The sequence below is a fragment of the Cricetulus griseus genome, chromosome 3, assembly GCF_003668045.3.
Source record: "Cricetulus griseus strain 17A/GY chromosome 3, alternate assembly CriGri-PICRH-1.0, whole genome shotgun sequence".
Taxonomy (NCBI): Eukaryota; Metazoa; Chordata; class Mammalia; order Rodentia; family Cricetidae; genus Cricetulus; species Cricetulus griseus.
In genome coordinates, this window is record NC_048596.1 from 237,234,955 (window position 1) to 237,249,667 (window position 14,713).

Genomic DNA, 14,713 nt, shown 5'->3' on the forward strand with positions numbered 1-14,713 from the left:
ACAGAAACCCATGTTCCTGGGGACTGGATCAGTCCCATGGTATTCCAGCTATCAGACTGGGGAGCAAGAGTTCCCGGATGTTCAGGTCAGCTGTTTCTGTGGGTTTCACCAGCCTGGTCTGGACCTCTGTGCTCTTCACTCATCCTTTTCTGCATCTGGGTTCTAGTTCAAATCAGTGATTAGTTATGGGTGTCTGCTTCTACTTCCACCAGCTGCTGGATGAAGGCATATAAGTCAGTCATCAATCTCATAATCAGGGGAGGGCATTTAAGGTAGCCTCTCCTCTGTTGCTAAGATAGATAGTTGGTGTCATCTTTGTAGATCTCCAGACATTTCCCTAGTGCCTGATTTCTCTTGTTTTTCAAGACAGGGTTTCTCTGTAACTTTGAAGCCTGTCCTGGAACTCTCTCTGTATACCAGGTTAGCCTTGATATCACAGAGATCTGCCTGCCTTTGCCTCCCAAGTGCTGGGATTAAAGGCATGTGCCACCAGCTCTGGGCAGTATTCTTAATATTTTATATCATCTTATTAATGTAAAAATGTGGGATATAGGTATGTTTTGTATGCACTTACCCATGTGTACACATTTGGAGGGCAGAGTAGATGTTGGGTGTATTCCCTTAATGGACTCTACCTTATAAATATATTTTAATTAAAAATGACTTTAAGTATGTATGATTTGGTGAGGTGCATGCCACACCAGGTGTGTGGAGGTTGGAGGATGAATTCATACTCCTCTTCTTTTATGTGACTTCTAGGGATTGAACTCAGGTGGTCAGGCTTGTCAGGAAAGTGCTTGTACCCATCAAGCCAATCCTCCACCTCATGTTTTTTAGGAAATGGTCTTTCTCTGAACTGGGATACTGGGCATTTGGACTTGCCTGGCTGACCAATGAAATGAGCCTTGGGATCTGCCTGTCTTTCTACACCCTCCAGTTCTGGGTCACACATATGTGTCATCACATCCAGCTTTGCGTGTGTGTGTGCGCGCGCGCGTGTGCGTGCGTATGTGCGTATGTGCATATGTGTTGTGGATCTGAGTGTAGTTCCTTATGCTTAGTCATATCTCCAGCCCATAACAAGAGAATTTAACTCTGAATCCCAGTCATTACATACAGATAAGAATTTTTTACTAATACAGTAACTGGGTGCAGGGTGGTGGTGGTGCATGCCAGCCTGGTATATAGAGTGAATTCTAGGACTGGCTCCAAAGCTACAGAGAAATCCTGCCTTAAAACACAAACAGAACAAAACAAAAAAAGGGGGGCATAGATATAAGATGGGTAATGTGGGAAAATGTCAAAATGAAATTTATCATTTAACATAATACCTACTTGCTAGAATGATGCAAAGGAAATAAAATTAAGATGGGTGTATTGCACAAGTCTGTGCTTGTAGAGCCCAGGGCGGCTGAGGCAGAAGGACCACAAGCTCAAAGCTAATAGGGAGATTCCATCTTAGAAAGAAAAAATGGGGGCTGGTGGGAGTTGGGGGAGAATAGAATCAGAATGCCATGGAAACAAGGGTCACTGCTTTTCCTAACAGGTTATTTCTACCCGGCCCATATTTTTGTTTTAGGGTTATATTTGTTTTCTATTTGCATGTATTATTTTAAGAGTTGTTTCCTTACATGTAGTTTAACTTCTTTTATTAAGTTTTAGCTTGAAGGAAGGAAAATAGAACTAAAAAAAAAGAGCTTCCTTGATATTTAAATGAATTAACACTTTTCTGCTGCTAGTGTAGATTCTAACTTGGGAGGATACGGCATGGGCTTCAGTTCATTGAATATCTTGAATATCTTGAGTAGAGTGGTTGAAATGATGCTAGTATTTGCTGTGAATGTTAATGAAAATATACTAGCAGTATTTGAAATTCTTACTACTGTATTTTATTCAGAAGTCTGTTAAAAATTGAAAAGCCCACCAGAAGACTGTATTTTACAAAATATTATTCAGATATGTGGACACACACACACACACACACACACACACACACACACACACTTCTGGCTCTATTGACTTTTCACCTCAGTGATATTGATGAAAAGAAAAATTGCTATGATGTATAAAATAGAGGTGATACTTAACCCTAACCCATTTCAGTGAGCTGCTATTAAGAAACAAAATGAAAGTAAAACACCTTTTTTTTTTTTTTTTTTTTTTTTTTTTGAGACGGGGTATCTGTGTATACTCAATTGCTTTGTAGACCAGACTGTCCTCAAATTCACAGATTTTCCTGCCTCTGCCTCCTGAGTGCTGGGATTAAAGGTGTGTGCCTCATTTATTTATTTATTTATTTATTTATTTATTTATTTATTTATTTATTTATTGTGTGTGCGCGTGCATACGATGGTGTACTTGTGTACACCATCATGTTGTGTACACCATGTTGTGTACACAAGTACACCATGGTTGTGTACACATACCATGGTGTACTTGTGGACATTAGAGAACAACTTGGGGGAGGTTTTTTGTTTGCTTGGAGGATTGAATTTAGATTGTGAGGCTTGGTATAAATAAGCATCTTTACACACTGAGTCGTCATTTTACCTGCTCCCCAAGTTAACTTCAGAAATAACTTATTTGCGGCTGTGTAGGTACGGGTAGGAAGCACTCTTGTGTGTGCGTGTATACAAGAGTGCCATGTGATTGTGTGTGTAGAGGGTTGACATATTGACATCTGGTATCTTCATTGTTCTCTGTCTTAATTTTTAAGCCGGTGTCTCTTACTAAACTTGAAGCACATCAATTTTGGTAGGCTAGCTGGTCAATAATTTCAGGAACTTCTCCATCTTCTTCCTTAAGGCTTGGTTTACAGGTACACACCTCCACACAAGTCTTTGCATTTAGGCTCTGGGGATCTCTATCTACTTAGGTTGGTGCTTGGGTGTCAGTTGCTTTACCAACTGAGGCATCTTGCCAGGTCCAGTTGGGTAACTTTTATTGACTTATTCTATAGCTCATAATTTGGGGTTCTACACTAGTTTTAATTTAGTTGTATACTCTGTCTCTGAAATGAAGTGTTACTGGCTAGCAGAGGAGGAAGGATACATTGTCAGTGGAAGTTGTGAGTTGTGGAGAGTAGTTGTGATATGGTCATGAAGACTGTCCACACCTAACTGCTTAACCGCAATGATTTGAAATTTCCTTAGTTTTTCCTGTCTAGTTTGAAAATACTTGATAAAGATGGTGTTCAAGATACAATGATGATTTCATATGTGTGTTCTGTAGTAATTGTTACAAAAGTTTGACACCCTTCCTTTCCTTACTTTTTGTAAAAAATAAAGCCACTAAATCCATCCTGTATGGCCAAGGAAAATGGTATTTTAAGAGGACTTAGATGAGTGGGTGGGAGGTAGGCATTTGTGAACCTTAAGAGCAACATAAAGGAGTTTGATGAATAAGAATACTGGCTGCTCTGCTAGAGGATTGGCGTTTGACTTCCAGCACCAACATGTTGTCTCACAACTGTAAGTCCAGCCTGAGGGCATCTGGCATCCTCTCCTGGCCTCCAAGGCCACTGAGCACATGTGGTGCACAGACATACATGAATTTGAAACACAAAAATGAATAAAAATATGTAAAAAGCAACATAAAGTTACCAAGTTATAGTTAACACTAAAACATTAATAACAATAAAGAAAGTGGTTCTTCACTCTTCCTACAGCCTAAATGTATTGCTTGACTAATAGACATTTTCCTTATTTAAGAAGGCACATTGGTTAAGGATGCTTGTTGCTAAGCCTCATGACCTGGAACCTACATGCTGGAAGAGAATAACTGACTCCCAAAATGTTCCTCTGATCTTCACAAATGTTGTGGTGCAAACTAATATGCACACTAAAGTAATTTTTAAATGCTGGGCGGTATTGGTGCATGCCTTTAATCCCAGCACTTGGGAGGCAGAGGCAGGCAGATCTCTGTGAGTTCCAGGCTACAGAGTGAGTTCCAGGACAGGCTCCAAAAGTACACAGAGAAACCTTGTCTTGAAAAACAAAAAAGCTTAAAAATTAAAGGTGTATTCTTGATTTGTTATTAAAACACACAACATTTTTCAGGCTGGGCATGGTGGTCATATCTCTGCACTTGGAAGCAGAGACAGGTGGATCTGTGAGCTTTGAGTTCTGCTTGGTTTATTTTCAGCCATCCAGGGCTTCATAGGTTCAAGAGATCCTGTTTGAAAGAACAAACAGCAATACAAAACATTTTGTGATACATACATACATGTAATTTTTGCTTGAGAGGCTAAGAAGAGTGGTTCTTGAATTCAGTGCCCACATGGGTTGTAATATAGTGAGGTTTTTTTTTTTTTTTTTTTTTGCCATAGTACTTGGTATTCCCACACAGTCTCCTATTCAAGTACTAACCAGACCTGACCCTGCTTAGCTTTCAAAATCAGGCAAGATTGGGTATGTTCAGGGTGGTATGGGTATGGCCATAGACATTTTTTTTTTATGTTTGTGAAATATATATCAGGGTGTCCAACTTTTTCATATATTGATAAGATGCTGTATTCTACAAATTATGTTCATATGTTGGACTGCCTTCATAGCTATCCTGGGGCACATGTATGCCTAATTGTGGCCAGAGGTGAGTGTCATTGTAGAAATCTTAGATATAGTTGCAAGCACTTGATTGTAACATTGCAATCTCTGTATACTCTTGAGATAGATTGTTCCATGTTTATTAGCTAAAACATTAGGGGTGAGCTTAGATTGAAAGCTCCATACTGCATGTGACTTCAGTTGGGTGCTTATGGCAGTATTTTGTACTGCATGCTTTTTGGGATTTCTAGAGGGTGTTAATGATATTATGAAGAAAAGGGTTGGACAAATACATTGGGGCATGTTGAAAGCTTTGAATATTTGCCTTTATTGTAGGGCTTTCTAGGCCTTTTAGCATATTTATGATTTTTTTTAAAAAGAGAAGGCAGTGGGATTATTCAGTAGTGGATTTTTCTAAACTGTTACTGCCTCTTTTTGGTGAATATCTTAGGCCCTTAGTACTTCTTATAAAACAGTTAGTGGGCAAAAGTTGATTAATTATCTTCCTTTGGCTATGGAATTGATGAATGTAAGATCCAGTTCAGAAATGCAGCCTACTGTAAAAGTCAAAGCAGCCATATGAGAACCAGTAAAATCAAAACCACAGGTGAGCTGTGTATTACTTAAGGCAGAAGAGCAGACCAACACTGAACCCATACTTAAGCATTCTGCCTGTAGTTCTGTAGAGACAGAACAGGATGGAATGATTACTCATGTGGCTTTCAGCAATAGTTGGGAACACATGTACGTCTTTTATTCTGTCTTAGAGTTCTTTAGGTAAAGAACAGAACCATCCTGAATCTAGATGGCTACAAGGTACAGCCTGTAAGAAGACATTTGTTCCTTCTTTGAAATTTAAGATCTGCTAACTAACAAATTGAGTGATCATATAATAACTACGTGTTTTAATAAGTCAATAAATGAATAGATGGTGGGAATCTTAAATGGAAGGCTGCATCTGTGAGTGGTTTAACAGGAAAAAATGTCTATTTTATATGATGTACATTTAATTAGTCTGTGATACACATTTTATTATTTTTAATTCATTGTGTTTTGTAGATGGCTTGCTTATAGTACAAATCATTATTCTAACTTAAATTGCTGTAACAAGAGTAGATGTATTCTTAAGCCTGATTGTAGGAAAGGAAATTAAGCAGTTTAAATCAGGTTGTATTTCTTTGCATTTTTAGGCCCTCGATGAACCTCCCTATTTGACAGTGGGCACTGATGTGAGTGCCAAATACAGGGGAGCCTTTTGTGAAGCCAAGATCAAGACTGCAAAAAGACTTGTAAAAGTCAAGGTACGGTATCATTTGTAATTTAATAGTCATTAAATATTTGGTAGTTGAAGTCTAAAAATCCAAAAATTATTTTTGTGTAAAATGAGTTTTTCAAAGTGGTGGCTATAAAACCATATCAAAACTAAACTATTTGTAGTTTTTTTCTTTTTTTTATTAGAAAGAAAATTTTTTTACGTGTCAACCCCAGGCCCCCCCACCCCCCACGCCCTACCCATCCCATACCCTTTCTGCTCCCCAGGAAGGAGGAGGCCTTCCATAGGGGGTTTTCAAAGTCTGTCATATTCTTTGGGATAGGGCCTAGTCCAACCCCCTTGTGTCTAGGCTCAGGGAGTATCCCTCCATGTGGAATGGGCTCCTAAAGTCCATTCCTATGGTAGTATTGATCCACTATAAGAGGCCCCATAGATTTCCAAAGTCTCCTCACTGACACCTACATTCAGGGCATCTGGATCAGTCCCATGCTAGTTTCCCAGCCATCAGTCTGGGGACCAAGAGTTTTCCCTTGTTCTGGTCAGCTGTTTCTGTGGGTTTCACCAGCCTGGTATGGACCCCTTTGCTCATCAGTCCTCCTTCTCTGCATCTGGATTTCAGTTCAGTTCAAGGTTTAGCTGTGGGTGTCTGCTTCTACTTCCACCAGCTGCTGGATGAAGGCTATATGATGGCATATGAATTAGTCATCAATCTCATTATCAGGAGAGGGCATTTAAGGTAGCCTCTCCACTGTTGCTTAGATTGTTAGTTGGTGTCACCTTTGTAGCTCTCCAGACATTTCCTTAGTGCCTGATTTCTCTTTAAACTTATAGTCTCCCTCTATTATATTATCTCTTATCTTGCTCTCTTCTGTTCTTCCCCCAGCTCAGCCTCCCTGTCCCATCATGTCTTCCTCACCCCTCCACTTCTCCCCTTCTCATTTTCTTAGTTCCCTCCCACTATTTGTAGTTTTAAAATATTCAAATTGAAAGAAAATTTGCTTATCACAGTTGGTGGGGTGTTATCTTGGGCCTTGAAAATACTAGGCAAGTATTCTACACACTATGAGCCATATCCCCAGCCCATCCTTTCTTTTGTTTTTCTCCCTTCCTCTTTTTTTTTTTTTTTTTTTTTGAGACGAGAGTCTTACAGCCCAGGCTGTCCTTGAACTCATAGCAGTTCTCAAACTGCAACCTTCTGAGCGTTGGAATTGCAGGTGTATGCCACCTGACCTCTGCTTTTTTGGATAAAGTCTTTCTAAAGTACTAGAGTTTTGGCTCAGCTAATGGACAAATATAAATTTGGTTGCTTTCATTTTAAGAAATTACCGTAAGTCTGATGAGGTGCACCTATGGTCTCATCTACTTACAAGGCCGAGGCAGGAAGATCATTTTAGCTTAGGAATTGGAGACCAGCATGGAGAATATAGTGAGATTCTCCATTTTAAAAACAGGCAAAGCTGTGGAGAGATGGCTCAGAGGTTAAGAGCACTGACTGCTCTTCCAGAGGTCCTGAGTTCAATTCCCAGCAACCATATAGTGGCTCAACAACCATCTATAATGAGATCCGGTGCCCTATTCTGGCATGCAGGCAGAACACTGTACATAATAAGTAAAATCTTAAAAGGAGAAACAAACAAACAAACAAAACAGGCAAAGGGGACTGAATTTGTAGCCTAGTGGTGGAATACCTGCCTGCCATTGCAAGGCCCTGGATTTGAAGATAGCAGCATGAAGAAGTATGAGTGGATGGATGGATGGATGGATGGATGGATGGATGGATGGATGGATGAATTATATGTGTTTAATAGAAGAAAGATGTCTTTATATTTGAAAAATTTTGGACAGTGAAAACTGAGGACCAGTGAAACATCTTAGTGTTATGGGTACCTACTCACATTCTAGTAATGTACTGGGTGGTGTGACCTTTCAGGGAATTCTGTTAGATGGAAGGAGAATGGAGATAGGAGGGTTTACATTATAGATGAACAGATAACTATGCAACCATTGATTTGAGTAATTAACTAAGTTGGAGAGGTATATTTCCCCTGAAAGAGTTCTGTACTTGCTGCCTGAGTGTTTCTCTTAAGCTTGTGTTAAAGCTTCCTGGGCAATTCTTATTTCTATTCTGGTTTAAAACTATGTGATAAGGCCTCTAAATTAACTGTGAACCCAAAGGATGCTCTTCTTGCCCCCACCATTTCACAGGCTGGTGCCTGGAGTTGATTTTTAATGTGGTTAGGTGGGTGTTCTGACAGTGACATTTCCTGTTCTGTCTGGCATTATATACTTCTGTTTCCTGAGCACCTAGTTATTTGTCACCATAATCCCAGGGACGAAGAAAAACCCATTTATCAAGCTGGGCAGTGGTGGCACGTGCCTTTAGTCCCAGCCCTTGGGAAGCAGAGGCAGGCAGATCTCAGCATTTTTAAGTCAACTTAGTCTATATATAGGGAGTTCTAGGACAGCCAGGGCTACATAGAGACACTGTGTCTCAAACAAGCAAAGTGTATACATTTTAAGCAGACTTGGTGATACATTTCTTTACTATTAGCTTCAATCTATTGGACATTTATTCCACACCAAGTATTACCTGAAAGATGTTGGGATTCTAGTGATAAGATTTAACCTTACTGTGCTTTTGTGTGACACTGAATTGTGTGGGATGCTGTGTATAAACACTCTTTTTCCATAGTTGATTAGTGAGTGAGCCTGTTCCCTGTTGACCATAAGACTCTAATAAAGAACATGAGAATGTATCAGGGCTTTCTTTTTTTTTTGGAGAGGGGTGGTGTTGAGACAGGATTTTACTGTGTAACCTTGGCTGTCCTGGAACTCACTTTGTAGACCAGTCTGGTCTCAAATTCACAGAGATTACCTGCCTCTGATCCTGAGTGCTGGGATTAAAGGTGTGTGCCACTACCACCTGGCTATGCATCTATTCTTAAAGAATAGAACCCAAGAGAACTATGTCAGTATTAAATCTGGTACCTTTTGTTTGTTTGTTTTTGAGACGGAGTCTTTCTGTAGCTCTGGCTGTCTTAGAACTTGCTGTGTATATAAACTAGGCTGGGCTTGGACTCATAGAGATTCTTCTCCTACCTCTGTCCCCTGAGTGTTGGGATTAAAAGCATGCATTACCATATCAGATTCTGTGATGGCTTTTTACCAGCTAGTTAAATTTTTTTCTGGCCAAAATGGCTTTAATCTCGGTATTTGGAAGGTAGAGGCAAGCAGATTTCTGATTTTGAGAAGCTACCCTGGTCTACATAGAGGGTTCCAGGATACCTAGTGAGATATATCTAAAAAACATTTTTTTTTTTTAAACTTAACTATTTTCCTATTCTCTGGTTTCCATAGTACTGATACAAAGTACAGAAAGTTATGGGAAAGACTAACAATGTTTGAATCTTAGCTCTCTCATGTTCTAATTTTGTGATCCTGGACTGTTTAGACTTTCTGTTCATTGGTTTTCTTTTCAACAAACGGGGAGTGAAGTTTTTAGGGGTGATTCTGTGTTTCATCTCCTTGCTGGGGATTGAGTCAAGAGCTCTCTATGTCAACTACTCTACCTTTGAGTCATTCATGACCATGGATATTAAATTTGATCCTTGAATGCGATACTTAGTTCTGAATAACTGTTGTGGCAATGGAATGTGGTGGTACAAACCTATAATTCAAGCACTAAGGAGTCAGAGGCCAGGCTGAGCCATACAGTGAGATGTTGCCTCAAAAAAAAAAAAAAAAAAAAAAAAAAATCCAAAGCAAAGCTGGGCAGTGGGAGGTGGAGGCAGGCAGATCTCTGAGTTTCAGGCCAGCCTGCTTCAAAGAGGGAATTTTGGGACAGCCCGGGCTACCCAGTGAAACCCTGTGTTGGGGGTGAGTGGTGGTGTGGTGGATTCCAAACAAAACAACAGAAAAAGCAAGTTTGTTGCCACTGTTTATTATTAAATTAGGCCTTCACAAAATGATAAATTCCCCATAGGCTAAGATCATTACATCTTTTTTTACTCAAACTTTATGAACAAAAGTTGCACACCTAAAGTAATGAGTGGTAGAATGTAGTATGATGGATAGAACACCCAGCCTCATAGGTGTGGTGTCTGTCAGTGGTTACATTCATTTTGAATAGAAAATCTGTTTAAGTTTTCTTTTAATTTGTTTAGTGTTTGGGTTCTTATTTAGACTAGGTAATCTTTATTTAGTTTGTGTTATTTGTTCATAGATGAGCTAATATGTGTGTATGCACACATGCATGTGCATTCATGTGTTGATTAGTTAATTGGATTCATATTTTCCAGGTGACCTTTAGACATGATTCTTCAACAGTGGAAGTTCAGGATGATCACATAAAGGGCCCACTGAAGGTGAGCCATCATCATTCTCAGTTTTGATTGGAGACTGATACTTGATCTTTTTCCTTTTAATGTATTGGTTTTAATACATATAGTTTTCCCTAATTGGAATATATTTAATGTTAAATCATATCTGAAATGATAGCAAAATCTGTTTAAAGATGTAATGAACATCAGGGAGGCAGTGATTGCTTTCACACAGGTTTTCCTTTCCTGCAGAAATGGGTTTTCCAGGAATAAGATGTGTAAGATGTAAGAGCTATGCTCTAAAAAGTGAGAAATTTAAAACATCCAGAGCTCTTGATTTTGGAGCCACCTGCTGGCAGATTAAATCTTGCTGAGAAGTTGACCCATTTGTTCTTCATTCACTAGTGAAAAAGATGTTGCTTTACCTTATTGCTTGTCAGTAAGCCAGCTATACAGGTAGTTTGGGAAACCATTGTGTCTGAAATTGCCCACTGTCTGGGCTTGGGGAATCCTAGGGAATACTAAGAAGAGTGAAGAAACATTTTGTAGATCTTTGCAGAATAAAAAGCCTTATTTGGTACTGTTGACTTCTAAAGCTCCTCAGTTTAAAAAAATGTTTCTTATTACTAACTCTTGTAAAAACAATTTCCCATCATTTCTATTTTATAGACATCATCTTTAATATTTGATGTACCCATTTGTCATTTGCAAGGATCAGAGGACAACGACATAGACAGTGAGGACTTTAGATAACACTTACTTAGTACTTAATGTGTGTTAGTGCTGTGCCAAATCTTTTTGTATCTAGGATTTTATTTAGTCTTGAGAATAGCTCTGTAGAAGAGGAAACTAAAGGAAAGAAGTAATTTGACCCCAGTTTTACAAGCATTAATGTCAATGCCAAGATTCAGACTGGTTCACAGCTTGTGCTTGAGAAGATACTGTTTGGATTCTCAGTACACAAGCCTATACCTGCCTTCTAGGCATAGCACCATTGTTGTTTGCTATCTGGCTTGCCTTGTTTTGGCACAGGCCCATAGCTATCTACCACCTGGATTGTTTAATCATCACTATAAGGACCATGCAAGTGTAAGTAACAGCATTTTTATGATAAGATAGAAAGTACTGTAAATGTCTGTCAGCAATGGGACAGTCTAACCCTTAAGGAGAGCTCAGGACTTTTTGATTACCTGTATCCGTCATCAGCTTCCATGAAAGAAAGGTGGAAGGCTAGGGGAAAGACAGTCATTTTCACAGGCTGTACTTCTCAGCACACTAATGACGGGTTCTCAGGACCCTTTTAAGCCTATAGAGGTAAAACTGCTTTCTTAGTAATACTTCAGTGTATTTGCTTTCCCCAGTATGTGGACATTTTCACTGATGATAAGTAGATAAGTATTGTCAGTAAAACTGTAAACATCTTCAAAACAAATCAAGCCATTAGCTGTTTCATCCATCACTATGTATTCATTTAAAAAACAAAACAAAACAAAAACAACTAAGGCTTGGTGTTACTATTGATTGATTGCCCTTTGGTTAGTTTGTCTTTAAATTTTTTTTCTAATTTTAAATAATATTTTAGGTAGGAGCTATTGTGGAAGTGAAGAATCTTGATGGTGCCTATCAGGAAGCTGTTATCAATAAACTGACAGATGCAAGTTGGTACACTGTAGGTAAGATAGTAATTTTCTGTTAAAAATTCATTTTTAGTTACATAAAATTTGTCACAACAATTCAGATAAAGCCAGATTTCCTGGATTGTTTCCTTTACTAATGCCATAGATGCTGTTGCTAATATTGGTTATCTTCCAGATCTTAAAAAATATTTCTAAGCTGTATATATGTACATATAATTTGAAATTATTTAGTATTTAGAGTGTGTAGTTAGATTTCTATCTATTTTCACTTCAACATATATATTAAAGAAAATTGTTTCTCCATCTTCATTATTTCTAAGTACAGAGTTCAGTAATATTAGCTGTCCAACCTGTTATAACAGAATTTCTTGTAGTGGCTGGATATACTCTCATCATTTTCAGTTCTGCCAGTCATCTTGCTGTTACAGTGGTGGATGAATGTCCAGTGTGTGCATATCATCCTAATATTTTCTTGTGCGCTGAAGAGTAAATAGAGGTTGAAGGGACATGTACTTTTTAACTTGAGTAAAAACTGCCTGCATGTCTTGAAGATTACCATACTCAGTGTCTGAGTATGTTTCCCCAGTTCTTGGCAGACTGATGTCACTAGTCCTTTGAAATTTTTGTTAGGTTGAATGTGTGTGTTGTTGTGTATCAGGATGTGTAGCCCAGGTTGACTTAAACTCACAAGCATCTTGTCTAAGCTTTCCTAGTGCTGAGGGCCAGTAAAGTGGTCCTCTGGATAAAGGCATTCACCATAAAACCTGAAACAGAGTTAAATCCCTGGTATCCACATGGTGGAGGAAGGGAATCAACTTATACATGCAAAATGCACACATACACATGGTGCTAGTTAGTTTAGAGTTATTGGAGATGAAGGAGCCTCAACTAAGAAAATACCTTGAGAAGACTGTAGACAAACCTGTAAGGCGTTTTCTTACTTAGTAATTGATGTGGGAGGGCCCAGTCCATTATGGATGGGGTCACTCTTGGGCTGGTGGTTGTGGGTTCTATAAGAAAGGTTCTGTGAGCAAGGCAAGTGAATCAGACCCGTAAGCAATACCCCTTCCATGGCCTCTGCATTAGCTCCTACTTCCATGTTCCTGTCCTTTTTGAATAACTGTCCTGCTTCCTGCTTTCTTCAGTGATGGCCTATAATGTAGAAGTTAGAAATACAAGTCAAATAAACCCTTTTCCTCACCAAGTTATTTTTGGTTATGGTGTTTCATCACAGCAATAGTAATCCTAACTAGATCACACATACAAATATGCATGCATCCTCACGAACAGACACATGCTCACACACACTCACACATAGATGTAATACAAATTTAAAATTCAGATATGATAATTGTATTTGAAATGACTGTACTCTGTCCAGGATATTCTAAGGAATATTATAGGGTTTCTTGAAGTCTTTATATCATAAAATAGACATGTATTCTGTATCTTCATCAATTTTCAAGTTGTGACACTGTTAGCACAGTCAAATAAGTTAATACCTTCACCAATCATAACAAACATTGCAGTACCTTAAATCAGCAAATCATAGTTTTGCCACTTCGGGGAACATTTGGCAATATCTGGAAACAGTTTTGATTTTGACAACTGGGAAAGTAGTCTTTCTTGGGTGGAGTTTCCCATTGTATAAGGCATAGGATCAGCCTGTCACACGGCAGCTTGTTTATGGGGAGTGTTCCGATTGAAGAACCTTACTGTAATGTAGATGGAGGTATTTTTTCGGGGGAGGGCACAGATGGTGAATAAATTTGTGAATTTCCTATAATGGGTGTCTGCCAGTAGGAAGACTTGCTTTTTTTCCCCTTTACCATTCTGAGAGAGATTAATGAGTATTTAAATGGTTTCTTTTTGAAATGCCACCTTTTTGTGTGGGTGTGTGTTTCTTCAAAAAGGAGTTTTTAAGTTACTTTTGTGTGTGTGTGTGTGTGTGTGTGTGTAGAATGTGTGCTATACCATGTGTATAGAGGTCAGAGGACAATTTGTAGCAATCAGTCCTCTGTTGTACTGTGAATTTGGGCCTTCAAGTGAAGATGGCAGCAAGTGCCTTTATCCCCTGAGTCATTTACTGGCCCAAGACGATGTATTTATATTTAAGATGCATTTTCCTAGAAATGGCAAACAACTATAAAGTTATTTGTCAGAAAATATGAAATGTGAACTGAATTCCAAATGTAATTCTTAAAATTGGGACTATTTGCAACTTAGAAAATTTAATGATTCTGACATCATATTTTAGTTTTAGAAGTTTTTCAGTTGCTTCCATTTCTACTTCCTCACATAGTTTTCGATGATGGAGATGAGAAGACACTGAGACGATCTTCTTTATGCCTGAAAGGAGAGAGGCATTTTGCAGAAAGTGAAGTAAGTGTAGTAAATGAATATATCTACTGGGTTTTCTTTTTCTTTTCTCTTTTGACATGGTCTGACAGCCAGGTAGCTCTGGCTGTCCTGGGACTCAATCTATAGACCAGGTTGGCCTCAAATTCAGAGATCACCTGCCTCTGCCTCTTGAGCACTGGGATGAAAGCCGACACTGTGTCTGGCTTGACATATTTTGTTGGGGGGGAGTCAAGTTCTGCTTTTTCAATTCATTGAACAAAGCTGTTAATCAGGAAATTCCTGAGTGCTTAAGTGTCATTATGATGTAATCTGTGGTGAATGCCCTGAGTTCAAACACCAAATTTTGTCTTTGTTGTTGTTTAAAGCATTTCAGTACTTTTCCATGAAGAAAATAATAGGCTTGTTTAGTCACCTTGAAACTGCTGTTTTTGTTTTTGTTTTTTTAAATAGGGATTCTGTGAATCCCAGGCTGGCCTTGAACTCATGATTCTCTTCTGTATTCTGAGTGCTGGGATTATGGGCTTGTACCACTATGCCTGACTTTCTATATACCTTTATGTAATTTGTAAGTAATTAGAA

At 38.7% G+C, this 14,713-nt stretch overlaps 1 protein-coding gene across 4 annotated transcripts in view; it reads left to right on the forward strand.

The window, feature by feature from the left end:
• Arid4b (AT-rich interaction domain 4B) overlaps window positions 1-14,713 on the forward strand; it is a 128,557-nt gene that overhangs the window by 40,820 nt on the left and 73,024 nt on the right. For all 4 annotated transcript variants that reach the window (XR_003484125.2, XM_027409410.2, XM_027409412.2 and 1 more), the window contains exons 3-6: window positions 5,735-5,845; window positions 10,116-10,181; window positions 11,719-11,809; window positions 14,076-14,155. Coding sequence is in view for 3 of the 4 variants with exons in the window: in XM_027409410.2 (XP_027265211.1) it covers window positions 5,735-5,845; window positions 10,116-10,181; window positions 11,719-11,809; window positions 14,076-14,155 (348 nt within the window). In the remaining variant the exon portion in view is untranslated. The remainder of the gene's footprint in view (window positions 1-5,734; window positions 5,846-10,115; window positions 10,182-11,718; window positions 11,810-14,075; window positions 14,156-14,713) is intronic.